We start from the raw sequence: 14953 nt of genomic DNA on the forward strand, positions 1-14953 counted from the left end.
CTGGATGGGCCAAGAAAAGATCCATTTCACCTCTAGAGTACAGTACAGGTTAAGCCAACGGACTGCTGAAACCACTCACAAGTATTTGGGAGCCTCAGTGAATGACACTGCCGCTGTGTGGTGAAGGGACTGACACTGACAGCAATAAAATGTACTCAAGTGATAGAGAAACAATAACGAGAGAGACAATGTTCCTTTTTCCTTTCTTTTCCTATTTCCCTTAGTTAACCATCTTAAATACAATACTTTGGCCACCTGATGTGAAGAACTGACTCATTGGAAAAGACCCTGATGCTGGGAAAGATTGAAGGCAGGCGGACAAGGGTACAACAGAGGATGAGATGGCTGGACTGAATCACTGACTCAATGGACGTTGAGTTTGAGCAAGCTCTGCGAGTTGGTGATGGACAGGGAGGCCTGGCGTGCTGCAGTCCATGGGGTCGCAGAGTCGGACACAACTGAGTGACTGAACTGAACCATCTTAAAAATACAACAGAATTATTATTTCTGATAAATTTGTGTATTGGACCAGTATTAAAACAGTCCTGGGACTTCCCTGGTGGTCCAGTGGCTAACACACCATGCTTCCAATGCAGCGAGCATGGGTTTGATCCCTGATCAGAGAACTAAGATAGCATTTACAGCTAGGCTAAGCAGCTGTCAAGATACATTAAATCTCAAAAAGTAATGTTTCACTCATTTCCCCCCAGTATACACGCCTTTAATATAACTAACTGAAATTAAATATTTCAAATAAGTATAACTCTTTCTAGTATTCTTAAATGTGGGAGGAAAAATCATGTATATATGATATCAGGCCTAAAGCTTTTGGTACTATTTTCTTTAAGAAAAATATCTTCCTCAGAAATGAAGGCTTTATTCTTGCCTGGGAAATCCCATGGATAGAGGAGCCTGGCGGGCTATAGTCCATGGGGTTGCAAAAGTCAGACACAACTTAGCAACTAAACCACTGCCATAAGTAACACTGTTAACATCTTAACTTAAATGTCCTAAGGCTGACCGTGTATCTCACATATGTATAGCGTTGCCATTTAGATACTTTACAGACTAAGGATTACATGTAATTGCTAAATTCAGTACTAAAACCAAAAGAGATAATTTCTGCTTAAAAAAAAAGTTGTCTTTCAAGCAGCAGTTTTTTTCAGCCCATCATCTACTCACTACTTTCCCTGTCTTGCTCCAAATGCATCAACCTGAATCATCTTCCTGAACTTTGTCAAGGAAGTCCATGCAAAACACAGATTGAGATACATATGTGGTTTAAATTAAAACTAAAATTCACAGCTGCAAACCAAAAAGTAAACTGTGTCTGGCCAAGCTTACTTCTAAATTTTTCTTCTAAAGGAAAATTTCTATTGATTCAACAGCAGGTGAACAAGGATTTCAATGAATGGCAAAGAACACTACAGAAGAGAGTAAAAGTATCTTAGTTTTCTTCCTTGGAGAGCATCACAGTGACCTGGGGGAGCTACTCTAGAATGGAACAGTTCAGAAAAGAAAGTTTCAAAGCAAGCAATGGTAGAGCCTTAACTTGTTTTTTCACTGTTGGGTCTGACTCTTTGTGACCCCCATGGACTACAGCCTACTAGGCTCCTCAGTCCATGGGATTTCCCAGGCAAGAATACTGGAGTGGGTTGCCATTTCCTTCTCCAAGGGATCTTCCTGACCTAGGGATTGAACCCGTGTCTCCACTTGGCAGGTGGATTCTTCACCACTGAGGCACCTGGGAAAACCAGAGCATTACCAAATGTACTTCAAAACAAACAATCCAGTCCTCCCCAGCCCGCTTTCTTATTTTAGTCCTACCAATTGAGTCATGTACCTTGCACAACAGATATCAAGCAGTCCCTGCTGTTCTGTCCCCAAGTCAGTGAACAGACATGCTTCCTTTACTACATCTTCAAAAGTGAAATCTACGAATCTCACGGTTGGGGGGGTGGGTCACGTATGTTGGTCTATTTGGGTCTCACGTGTGCCCGTTATTTTAAAATTAACTACCAAGTTTGAGTCTATTGTATTCTGTTACAATAATGTTTTAAAAGATGAGGGCAACTAGACTTCAGGGTTACAATAATTCTCTCAACAGACGGACCCTCCTCAGATAAGCATTCATTGAACACTTGCATAACTTGAACTTGAGAGTACGTTTTTGAGGAAAATACCCAGTGATTCCAATGCAAAGAGCAAAGATCGTTTTAAAAAATGCTCCGCGTCTTACATATCTAGAGAGAGGGAGACCGCGAGCGCAAAAAGAGGCAGAGACACCTGACCTTGCCCACAAGTCGCCCAGTCCTGCAGCCCTCCCCCTGGCTTCCCCGCGAGAAGCGCTTCACGCCATTCCAATTGGCCGCCGGTCTGCCTGCCTGTTCCAGCACCTGCCTGGCGGGGACAGGGGCATCTCCGCGGAAGACGAGAGGGCTTGAGAGGAGGCGGCCTCGGAAACGGGGAGGCCCGGGAGGAAAGGATTCCAAGTGGGAAAGGAGGCGAGGACCTTCGGACGAATGAGGCCGGGCGGTCAGGGGTTAATGGAGACGCGGCTGGGGGGTGGAACACGATGGTGGGACCGGGGAGGGAGGTCTCAGGAGGGACCCGGGGAGGCGAGAGGTCGAGGGCCGCAGCCGAAAGAGAAGAGCCGAGGAGCTGGGAGGCCCGGGGGCGCGGAGGGGAGGGCAGCGGGGCGGCAGGGGCCGCGGCCAGCCCCCCGGCGCGCGGGGACTCACGTTCTCCCACCAGCAGGATCCGCACGTCTTTCTTCATGTCGGCGGCTCGCAGGGGCCGGCCTCGGCCCGCAGGCATGGAGCGGACTCCTCTAGCCGGGAGCGCCCAGCCCGCCGCGCCGCTCTCCCCGCCCCGCCGGCGCCGCCTGCCAGCCTCCCCGCGCCGCCCCTCCCGAGCCTCGGCCGCCCGGGCCCGCCGCACCGCCTCCTCAGCAGCTCCCCAGCTCGAGAGCCGGGAAGGCGCCGGCTCCGCCTCCTCCGGCTCAGCCGCGGCGGCGGGGAGGACGGGGCGCAGCGAGGGACAAGCGATTTCGCAACGCGAACGCTCTCCGTCCCGCAGCTGCGCCCCAGCTGTGCTGTGCGCCGCAGCGCATCGCCCGGGAGTCTCACCCACCCTTCTCGGGGAACACCGGTCAGGATAAGCTTTGGACCCGGAATCTGAGTGGCAGAGTCGCTAGTCTTGACCCCGTTTCTTTTAAAGAACAGGGGCAGGAGAAGTTCCTCCCTGAAGGTCAGATAGCTAGAACTTGGCAGTGAGACTCGGGGCGGGAATATTCTCACCAGAATGACTATAAGCTCCAGGTGAGCAGCGACCTGTCTACCTGGTTTTCAGCAGTATTCCCCCACCTTACTGGCCAAAGCCCTCGGAAAGTGCTTGATTGACTCCCAGAATCGACCCCTTTCCACTACCAAAAGTCCACCATCCTAGCTGCTTTTTACCTGTGCTGTTTATAAAATATGATTCTAAATAATGAGGTTAGTTTCTACGCTTTCAGTGTAAACAGCTTCATTTCTTTGTAACCAAACTAAATGTTTTTCCTCTCTGTGTATGGTTTACTTTAGGCAGGGTCTTCTGATACTTCTCTTTACATAGGTTTGCCCAGCACCGTACTGGGCGTGTAGGTGGCACTGAATAATAAACTCTTACTGATTTGTCTAACATTGCCTTAATTTCTTCTGACTTTCTCCATCCGGAGGAATTTGTTGCTATATGTGTAATGCTTGAACAGAGCTTGGAATACAGTGGGAGCTGATAGCTATAGAGGTATCTAGAGTAAATGAAGAAACACTAAGCATAATATTCCTTTTTTTCCCATGTTAAATATTACAAAATGATTTTTTGGGTTTTTTTGGCCGTGGTATGCTGACATGCAGGATTGTAATTCCCGGATCAGTGATCAAACCCATGCCCACTACAGTGGAAGAGTGGAATCTTAACCACTGGATGGCCAGGGAAGTCCCCGAAAATGAATTTTTTAAAGGAAATGACGTGTACATTATACCAACCCTCTTTTCTCCTAAGAGAAGCCTTGTGGTCTGGTGCAGCAGTTAAGACCATGCTGGCAAACTGCATGTGTTTGTATCCAGAGCTCATCACCTGATAGATATATGATCTTGAGTAAGTTCTTTTACTTCTCCAAGACTGCCCCTTCTTCTGTAATATGTCAATAATAATAGTACCTACCTCCTTGGATGGTTGTGAAGAATAAAGATAATATATGTCAAGCATTTGCCAGACTCACAGTACTTGCTCTGTAATCTTGAGGTCATTACTGTCATAAACCTCACTGAAAAGTTGAAATCCGTAGGTTTTGAGGCAAATTCTTTGTTATGTTTACAACAGTATTTCACTGTCTTATTTATATGATATCCCTAAGAAGCATGGGGTGGAGGCCTTTCCAAAAATCACTCTGTGATATAAGGAAGAAGACAGGAAAGACACACTTTCTGCTCACTGGGAGGTAATAAGTCATATTCCAGAATGGAGGCAAATAAGATGAACTTCACAAGGCCTAATGGCCTGCTCTTTCAGAGGAAAGTATTTCTCAGAATTTTTCGTACAGTAAGTCCTCTACATGTGAACCTTCAAGTTGAGAACTTTCAAAGATGGGAACAAGTATTCACACTGAAAAGAGTCCCAACACAGTAAATGGCAGGGGGATTTTTCTTTATTGAAGGAGGCACTGTTAGTTTTTGAGTCACTAAACCCAAATGTGGAACAGCACACAAATGTTACAACACCCGCTCAAAATGCAATCCAGTGCTACCGTGTCATCTAGGATGAAAAAAAAAGACCTACTACCCAGACATCACTGGATCGTTTTTTTCAAGAGGGTACATGGAATTGCATCCAGCAAGGAACCAGAACCTGTGCCATCAAGGTCAGACGTGAGTGAAATTGCAGCTTGCCCTCCATGTCCTATTGCTGATGGTCCTTCAGCTCGGCCATCTCCCACCTCCTCTCTTTCCTCCAGTCATTAACTCGCCTTGCCTATTCACTGGCAAGGACTAATGGTTTGTTATAAAAGAATAGCAACAGTCCCTAATGAGTGGAAGTGGAGAGCCTGACAAGCCAGAGTGTGTCTCTCAAGCAATGTAAGTTTCCTTTTTACCATCCTTTCCCATCTCCCAATCAGCTATACTTCTGAAGCTTTGGCCTCCTGCCTTGCCTTGAGCTTTATGCCCTTCTCCTATGTTAACAGACATTCATCAGGGGCCACTCTGAAGTTCTCTTGCAAACAGCATAGCTCAGTGATTAAAATCAGGGACTCTGGAATCTGCCTGCCTAAGTCTGAACCTCAGCTTTACCAATTCCTAGCTGTGCATCGTCAGGCAAATTGCTTAAGCTCCTCTAAGCCTCATCTGCCAGATGGAAATAACACTTCATGAGACTGTTACAAAGATTAAATGAGTGAATATAATAGGAAAATGCTTCAAAGAATGTCTGAAACATGGTCTATAATATACACAAATGCTGAATAAATAACTCATGAGAGAAGTGACTTCTATATAACTTTCTGAGCCTGAGGACTGAGCCACACCATGACCCACACTACAGCAAAATAGAAGTCAGAGAATGGAGTTGTTGGCAGTGGATTTACAGTTGGGATATTGTAGATTGATGACTGGATATTAAGTAGATTGGATAAAGCCAAGAGAACAGATTGGTATATAGAAGGCACTGGTGGAATTTTCCTCTGGAATGCTGGGAAGCAGTTCCGCCTTCACAAGACAAATCTCATGGCTTCTCAGCTGTGAAGGGGACACTGGAAAGTCTGAACAAAGTACTTTCCCCAAGAGATAAGAGGCTCCATCTTTCATACCTATCAAAGAAGGAACTTGCAACATAGCCTTTCTCTGAGATTCAGGACAGTGGAACGCCCAGGGCTACTGGGCAGGCCTGCTGGGTAGAAGATACAGTGTGTTAAATGACTGACACTGGGTGGAACAAGAGGCTGGTCTCTGATGGGTGAGTTAGACACAGTCCTGGGCAGGAAGCCAAATAAGATGGGTTGGCATTGGTCCCACTCTTCAGATCCATCTATCTTTGGTCTCTCAAATTAAACCCAAAGTGGTATCCGTCTTCACTCTTGTCTCCTGTTTCTTCCAGGAAGACTTCCTCTTTTCCTGCCAAGTTGCTCTGGCAGAGCAGAAAAGTCTAATGACTTGATAACAGAGTAAACCTTTTATCTTACCTTTGAATGCACTTGTTCTTGACTCATTGGTCAAACATCTATGTCCTCTGCATAGTCACATGGATTGGTCTCCAGAGGACGTGGATTCTATTTGTTTAATTTGGCCGAAAGAGACATCATTCAGCACCTTTACTTTAAAAAGATATTTGATTATAATTAACCATACTAAGGGGACATTTTTCCAGACAAGAGCCTCATCTGGTGATGAGGTTGCATCCAGTTTTCTTTTGAATTTTCTCAAATTCAAATTCTCAAATTATATGAATTTTTTTCATATAATATTGTAAAAACACTCTTGATTAAGAGATAATTGACATCGAGAAGACTCTCAGAACTTCTTGCCCCCAGGTGGCCTGAATTCCCTCATGTCAAGGTTAAGAGCATGAGCTCTGGAGTTTACATTTCATCTCCAGTACTTGACTACCTGTGCAATATTAGACAAGCTACATAACCTCTCTGAAAAACCCCATCAGCAAAATTAGTTCATAGAGCTCTTTGAGAATTAAATAATGTAATAAAACATTTATCACATTACTTAACATATGGAATATGTTCATACGTCATCCTTACCAACTGCATTTTTTTTAATATTTACTTATTTTTTAAAGTACATAGATTTTTAAAATAATTTTACATATTTATTTATTTTTGGCTATGCTGGGTGTGTGTTGCTGCTCAGATTTTTCTCTAGTTGCAGCGAGCAGTGGCTTCTCTTCATTGCATTGTGAAGGCTTCTTACTAAAGTGGCTTTTCTTTTTGCAGAGCATGGGTTTGAGGGCATGCGAGTATGTGGGCTCAATGGTTAAGGTTCCTGGGCTCTAGAGCACAAGCCCAACAGTTGTGGTACTTGGGCTGAGTTGCTCTGCTGCCTGTGGGATCTTCCTGGACCAGGAAGATTGAGCCCATGTCTCCTGCATTGGCAGGTGGATTCTTTACCACTGAACCGCCAAGGAAGCCCAGCAACTGCATTTTTAAATTTGGGATTCATTTGCTGATTTGCCTTATCTTTCCAAGGGCAGATTGATTAGCCTGCCTGCCCAAATTGTAAGCTCTGAATGACAAAATGCATATAGTATAATTTTTAATTACTGCAGAGACATAAAAATTTGTGCTGACTTGTTATCTATGCCAACCAGTGATTCTCAAAAAAAATTTAGGCCACAAGCCATTTCCACAAAACAAAAAATTCTGTACAATAGTAAAATTATAACTTGCTTATCTCTGCAAAGAAATTGCCACAAGTAAATATGTTCCAAGCAAATAATCTAAAAGAAGAAATATATATCTACACATTATGCATGCGTGCTAAGTCACTTCAGTCATGTCCGACTCTTTGAGGTCCTCTGTCCGTGGGATGCTCCAGGCAAGAATATTGAACTGGGTTACCATTTCCTCCTCCAGGTGATTTTTTCCGACCCAGGGATTGAACCCCCGTCTCTTGCATCTCCTGCCTTGGCAGGCAGATTCTTTACCATTGCGCCACCTGGGAAGTCATTGTTTGGTATGTGTGTGTGTGTGTTAGTCCCTCAGTCATGTCTGAGTCTTTGCGACCCCATGGACTGTAGCCTTCAGGCTTCTCCATCCATGGGATTCTCCACGAAAGTATACTGGAGTGGGTTGCCATGCCCTCTTCCGGGGCATCTTCCTGACTCAGGGATGGAAACCGCATCTCATGTCTCCTGCATTGGCAGGTAGGTTCTTTACCACTAGTGCCACCTGGGAAGCCCATTCTATATACCTATTCTATTTATAGCATCATTATACAGTAGTAGAAAGTGGAAAAATAGACAATGTATATTGTATAACAAAGCATAACAAAGAAATAACATGTATTTCTGTAACTTTTACCCTCCACACCTTTGCAATTTTGAACTTTTGCCGGCATGCACAGGTATTAATTGGGTAATTAAGAACTAATGGATGGGACTTCCCTGGTGGCACAGTAGATAAGAATCTGCCTGCCAATGCAGGGTACACGGGTTCATTCCATGTTCTGGGAAGATCCCACATGCTGTAAAGTGACTAGCCCTGTGCTTTTCTGAGTCTGCGCCCTCGAGCCACAACTACTGAGAATTAATAAAGCCTGCGTGCTCTGGAGCCGCACCCTGAAACTACTGAGCGCCCGTGCTGCAACTGCTGAAGCCAGGGTGCCTAGAGCCCATGTTCTGCAACAAGAGAAGCCACCGCAGTGAGAAGCCCAGGCACCACAACAAAGAACAGCCGCTGCTCGCTGCAGCTAGAGAAAGTCCACGTGCAGCAGTGAAGACCTAGTGCAACTAAAAAAAAACAATGATGTACATGAAAGATGAGAGTACAAAGGAGAGAGAAAACGTGCTAAAGATTAGGAATTAGTTTTTAGTACAATCATCTCTTGTAAAATGTCAACATTAATAACATCTCTTATATAAAAGTAATAGAAATATTTGGAAAAATAGCAGTGCTTTAAGTGAGACATTATTGTAGGATATCAGGGCTTCCCAGGTGATGCTAGTGGTATAGACCCTGCCTGCCAATGCAGAAGACATTAAGAGACGCAGGTTGGATCCCTAGGTCAGGAAGATCCCCTGAAGAAGGGAATGAAACCCACTCTAGCATTCTTGCCTGGAGAATCCTATGAACAGAGGAGTCTGGCAGGCTACGGTCCATAGATTCGCAAAAAGTCAGACGCAATTTAGCATGCACAAAATGTATGATATCGTGTTTATAAAATGATTTAGCAAATATTTATTGCTTCTACCATGTGCATTGCTCTGTACTAGGTTCTAAGGAAGCAGTAATAAGCAACACAGACTTATTGTGGTGGGCAAGTTATGGATAAGGAAGTCTCACCAGAATCCTCCAAATCCTTCTCCCATCAGCCCAAACTGCCTTTTTTGAAAACCTTTCACAAGAGGTAGCATCTCATAATCTAAATCTCTTTCTACCTCTTCTCTCCCCATCCCACCCTTAGCCAAAACCAGCCAGACTTGTGTGACTGTCCCACTTCTAGTAATCCGCTCCCCCTGCCTGGCTGTGTTCACAGACAGCCTCCAAGGCAACACAATGCCTTAACCAGAAAAACTGCAAATATCCCCATAAAGCTCCTAGGAAAATGACTATGATTTTAGCCTGAATGGTCTTCCTGGACCTTCTTCTACAATTAGTGCATCAGCTTTGATCTGAGCTAAACTCGGTACACACGCACACATCACCATGTTAGACACAGTGACAGTGATAGACTCCAGTCCCCTTGGTAGAAACCAGATCCACTCTGGGTAAACAGTTTTCAACTCTGGCCAAGGGGATGAGAGAGAGACTCCAGGCCAAGCAAACGGCAATTGCAAAAGTATATGATGTGACATAGAGAAGGAAGCTGGGCAGGACGTTGCATCTGGGGAGATGACAGGAAATGGGGGCTAGAGGTAGGTGAGAGCAGAGACAGGAAGCAGAACTTTCTATTTTAGGAGACTTTAAGGAGCACCCAGGAGTAAGCTGGGGAGTGACATGAGAGAATAGATGGGGAGAGGGCTCCTCACTAGAGATGGAGGAACTCGAATTAAAATAATCTTGGAGAGAAGGGATGAGAGTCTGAACCAGAGCACAGATGCAGAGGGAAGAGTTGGGGGGGGCAGAGTTGAGATGCCTTGAGAAGGCAGAAGCTAGGCTCAGAACTTGGTGACTAATTGTAGGGAAGGTACTAACTGTACCAGAAAAGCTCCCGTGGCAACGCCCAGACACTGAGTCCTGGAGATGTCACTGACCAAAGCCATAAGTTTTCTGCCCCCAGGGTGTATTTACTCTGAAGAATAAAGGTGAAAATTTTCACTGAGCACAGTCTTCCACATTGCACCAGACCAATCTCTTAGAATCACCTGGTAAAATAAGAGGTGTATAAGTGCTGTAGGGACAGCAGAAACTGTAAGTCTTGTGGACATAAACCTTTCTTTTTCTCTATTATCTTTCCATCCTGATTAAGTCAAGATGAAAGCCTCAGTAAATCTGTGATACCTGATAATCTTCTTTTGAGCCAGAGAGAGAGAGAGAGAACACTTCAGTTCAGAAACTTAAGACAAAGGTTCCAAGCTAGTTATAGTGTTTTGTTTTCCTTGAAACATACATTTACGCTTATCTCCATTTCAAACATATGATTCTGGTTTCCGTTTATATCAACTTTTTAAAGCTTCCTTTTGAAACCCATGTACCTGAAGAGGGAAGAGTGAGTTGGTTTAGGAAAGATATTAAATAAAAAATGGTACAGGAGATTTGAAGATGTAACAAAAATCATGGCACATGAAAGGCTGAAGCTTAAGAAACCTTGTCTTTAAAAAGCCTATGGCTGGTTAGGAAGACAAAAATCACAAATCTTCAGCATAATCTAAGTATTTATAATTAAGGAAGAAAACTTCAGTCATCTGGAAGGACCCAGTGTTTAGGGTTTTGAGAAATTATGAATAAGGATGAATTTGGGGCTAACGGCTCAGCAAAGTAGGGGTGATGGAGCCTTTCCGGTCAAAATCCCCAGGTGCCTCCGGGGAAGGGACTTCTCCCTCCAACAGAGCAGAGGGGGCTGAGAGGTCTCCCAGAGAGCAGCATTGTTTCATTTTGTGATTTGTCTCTATAATGAGCTAGGAAATAAAGTCTTCACATTGAACTTTTCTGGGGCTTCCACGGTGGTTTAGTGGTAAAGAACCCGCCTGCCAATGCAGGAGACACAAGTTTGACCCCTGATCCTAAAAGATCCCACGTGCCATGGGGAAGCTAAGCCCCTGAGCCACAAATATTGAACCTGTGCTCTGGAGTCCAGGAGCCTCAACTCCTGCATCAACGTGCTGCAACTACTGAAGCCCTAGAGCCCATGCTCTGCAACAAGAGAAGCCGCTGCAATGCGAAGCCCACCCACCCCAGCTAGAGAGTGACCCCGACCCCTGCTCATGGCAGCTAGAGAAAAGCCGTGCAGCAAGAAGACCCAGCACAGCCAGAAATAAATAAAATTTTTTTTAATTAAACTTTTCCAGAAAAAAAGAAAAAGTACCCGAGGGAGAAAAAACAAGAGACAGATAGATATAACTGTATTAGGAGCTGTCGTGAGCCTTAAGAAGGTGGTGCCTTCCTCCTTAGTAGGTGGTTCTTCCAGGAACAGGAAATTCTGCTGTGCTCTGCTTAGTCGCTCAGTCGTCAGTCTTGTCTGACTCTTTGTGAACCCCCGGACTGCAGTCCGCCCGGCTCCTCTGTCCATGGGGATTCTCCAGGCAAGAATACTGGAGCGGGTTGCCATGCCCTCCTCCAGGGCATCTTCCCAACCCAGGGATCGAACCCAGATCTTCTGCATTGCAGGCAGATCCTTTACTGTCTGAGCCACCATGTCAACAACCACTTAGATGTTTGAGAGAAACACCTCCACTGGGGTGAGCGGCTGCCTTCAGAGTCCCCGACGGGAAGTCTTTCCGTCTTGGTCCTTGGATGGATGCTTCCCCCACACAGTGCAGACCCAAGTGAGAGGTCCTTTATCCACTGGCATTTCAACTTCAGTTCTTCTTCTAGGTAGGATTTTCAGTTTTGTTTGAGAAAAGGGTGCGATTGATATTTTTCACACTGCATGGGAAAGGATATGCTGACAGAAAACTCAAGGCAAGGGACTTCCCTGGTGATCCAGTGACTGGGACTTGGAGCTCCCAATGCAGGGGGGCCTGGGTTTGATCCCTGGTCAGGGAAATGGGAGCTTCCCTGGTAGCTCAACAGTAAAGAATCCGCCTGCAATGCAGCAGCCGCAGGAGATGCGGGTTTGATCCCCTGGAGGAGGGCATGACAACTCACTCCAGCATTCTTGCCGGAGAATCCCATGGATAGAAGAGCCTGATGGGCTACAGTCCATGGGGTCGCAAAGAGTCAGACAAGACTGAATCAACTAACTGGATCTCTCATGCTGCAACTAAGAACTCAGACAGCCAAATAAATATTTAAAAAGAAAGAAAGCAAGCTTGAAAGAAAAGCAAAGAATCCAAAAATGATAACCTTCATTCCCACCTTTATAATTCTTGCGCTCTGGCTGCAGTTTGGGGAACTCATGTGACCGAAGAATTAAACCCCACTCTGACAAAGGCCCCATTGTCCAAACCACCTGAGAGGATGGTATTTAACCAAATGACTTCAATAGGCCAAAACCCTGGCCTTTACTAAGTTTTAAAAGGCAAACATCAGGGACGTCCCTGCTGGTCCAGTGGCTTGGACTCCGTGCTCCCAACGCAGGGGCCTGGGTTCCATCCCTGGTCAGGGAACTGGATCCCACGCGCTGCAGGTAGCACATCCCACCGACCGCAACTAAGACCCAGCACAGCCGAATAAAGATAATAAAGTAGAATAAAATACTTTTTTTAAAAAAAAGGAAGGCAAACATCAAGGTGACTCTGGGTGAGCTGATAAAGGCTCCACAAAACAGGAAGTGAGAACAGAGAGCCTTTTAATGGTCATCTGGTACAAAGAGAGAGGCCCTGGCCCTGCTTAGGAGCTTGAGGCCACTAGACTGAGACCTGACACCAGGGAAGAAAGGGCATCTCGTGGCTTCAGTGCTGTGTCTTATCAGAGTGGACAGCCAGGTCCGGGTCTCAGCCAGGATCTTATCAAAGGATGTTAAGCTTTGAGACTTGCAGAGTGGGAACACTGGGCTGGCTCCCAGATCTGCCATGCTCAGCTGACTGATCCTGCCCAAACCCCTAAGTTGGTCCAGGCCCCAACTCCTCTCTCTCAAGCGTTAACAAAAGGTGATAATACTCATCACACAGGGTAGTTTATGAGGCTCAGAGAGCAAATGAGTAGATCATGGGGGAAGAATTCGGGTGCTCCAGTTTCCAAGAACATGTGTGGAAATGAGGTGTGAATCTAAAGATGCTGGAGACCCAGGTGCTCTGCTGCGCTTAATCGCTCAGTCGTGCCCGACTCTTTGTGACCCCATGGACTGTAGCCTACCAGGCTCCTCTGTCCATAGGGATTCTCCAGGTAAGAATACTGGAGTGGGTTGCCATGCTCCCCTCCAGGGGATCTCCCCAACCCAGGGGTTGAACCCAGGTCTCCCACATTGCAGAATTCTTTACCATCTGAGGCACCAGGAAAGCCCAAGAATACTGGAGTGGGCAGCCTATCCCTTTTCCAGGGGATCTTCCCGACTCAGGAATTGAACTGGGGTCCCCTGCATCAGGTGGATTCTTTTCCAGCTGAGCTACCAGAGAAGCCCCAGAGACCAAGGTAGGTGATGTGAAAGTACAGTTCTGAGGCTTTCCTAGCAGTCCAATGGCTAAGGCTCTGGACTCGCAATGCAGGATTGGCACAGGTCCAATCCCAGGTCAGGGAACCAAGGCCCTGCATGGCGTGGCCAAAAAAAGAGAAAGAAAATATCGTTCTGTCATTGTTGTCATGCTTATGACCACTCTGGCATTCTTCCAGCGTCTTCACCCGTAACTTTAACTCTTTTGCAACCCTTTGAGGAACAGAAGGAAGGGCCAATAATAATGAGCACCATTTTACAGGGGAAAGACAATGAGGTGAAATGCACCGCCAAAGGTCGCCTGGCTGGTTTGTGCGGCAAGACTTTCTGTTCAACCCAGTCCAACAGAGCTGGATTCCACATCTCCAGCAGGTGTTCATGCAACCTGGGGGCCTAGAGATCGATTGTAAGGTGAAGAAAGGGAGAGGAAGGCTGTAGATCAAGTGACTTCAAAGACATAGCAACTGTTCATAGGAGTGATGAAAATGTTCTAAAATTAGATTATGGTGATGGTTTCACAACTCTAAATATACTAAAACACATTGATTTGTACACTTTAAATAGGTGAATTTTATAGTACGTAAATTATATCTCAACAAAGCTGTTAAGATATATCAGGGTTTGTGGTTTTTGTGTTTTTTTTTTGAGTTTATGCTAAAGATGCATGTTTGGGTGCTAAAACTCTAAAGAAATGCAAGCAAGTGATTACTGTAAAAGTCAAGATGCCTTTCAGGTGGAAAGAGGGTTTTGTAACTGGAATGGGGAAAGAGCCTCTGGAGTCGGTAGCATGGATTTATTTCTTGACCTGAAGTGTAAAGGGTGCTTAATAATAATAATGATTATTCCTTATGCTGCACATGTGCTTTGTGGTTTTCTCTACCCATTCTGTTTTGGATTCTAAAAAAATGGGGGAAATCACATATGAGATGATACCATGTGATGGCCAGACTATAAGGACCACCACCTCCCACTTCCTGGTATTCATGTTCTTGTGAATCCCCATCCCTAAATGTGGGAAGGGCCTGTGACTTGCTTCTAATCAACAGAATAAGGCAAAGGCGAAGGGATGCGTTGGTTATACGTCCGTGTGGTTACATTCAGTTCAGTTCAGTTGAGTTGCTCAGTCGTGTCCGACTCTTTGAGACCCCATGAATTGCAGCACACCAGGCCTCCCTATCCATCACCATCTCCCGGAGTTCACTCAGACCCACATCCATCGAGTCCGTGATGCCATCCAGCCATCTCATCCTGGGTCATCCCCTTCTCCTCCTGTCCCCAATCTCTCCCAGCATTACATAAGATTTAATGTCGGGACTGATTTGGTGGTCCTGAGGTTAAGAATTCACCTGCTAACTCGGAGGACACTGGCTCGATCCCTTGGTCCAGGAAGATCCCACAGTTCATGAGGCAACTCAGCCCATGAACCACAGCTACTAAGCCTGTGCTCGGGAGCCCGTGCTCCACAGTAAGAGAAGCCGCTGCATGAGAAGCCTGTACACCAC

At 45.7% G+C, this 14953-nt stretch overlaps 1 protein-coding gene across 4 annotated transcripts in view; it reads right to left on the reverse strand.

The window, feature by feature from the left end:
* Nucleotides 1-2857, reverse strand: part of RHOT1 (ras homolog family member T1) — a 64481-nt gene extending 61624 nt beyond the window's left edge. For all 4 annotated transcript variants that reach the window (XM_052658918.1, XM_052658916.1, XM_052658914.1 and 1 more), the window contains exon 1: nucleotides 2742-2857. In XM_052658918.1, coding sequence (XP_052514878.1) covers nucleotides 2742-2817 — 76 coding nt within the window. In that variant the 5' untranslated portion in view covers nucleotides 2818-2857. The remainder of the gene's footprint in view (nucleotides 1-2741) is intronic.
* Between the last annotated feature and the right edge of the window lie 12096 nt (nucleotides 2858-14953).

Source organism: Budorcas taxicolor, chromosome 19 (genome assembly GCF_023091745.1).
Source record: "Budorcas taxicolor isolate Tak-1 chromosome 19, Takin1.1, whole genome shotgun sequence".
NCBI lineage: Eukaryota > Metazoa > Chordata > Mammalia > Artiodactyla > Bovidae > Budorcas > Budorcas taxicolor.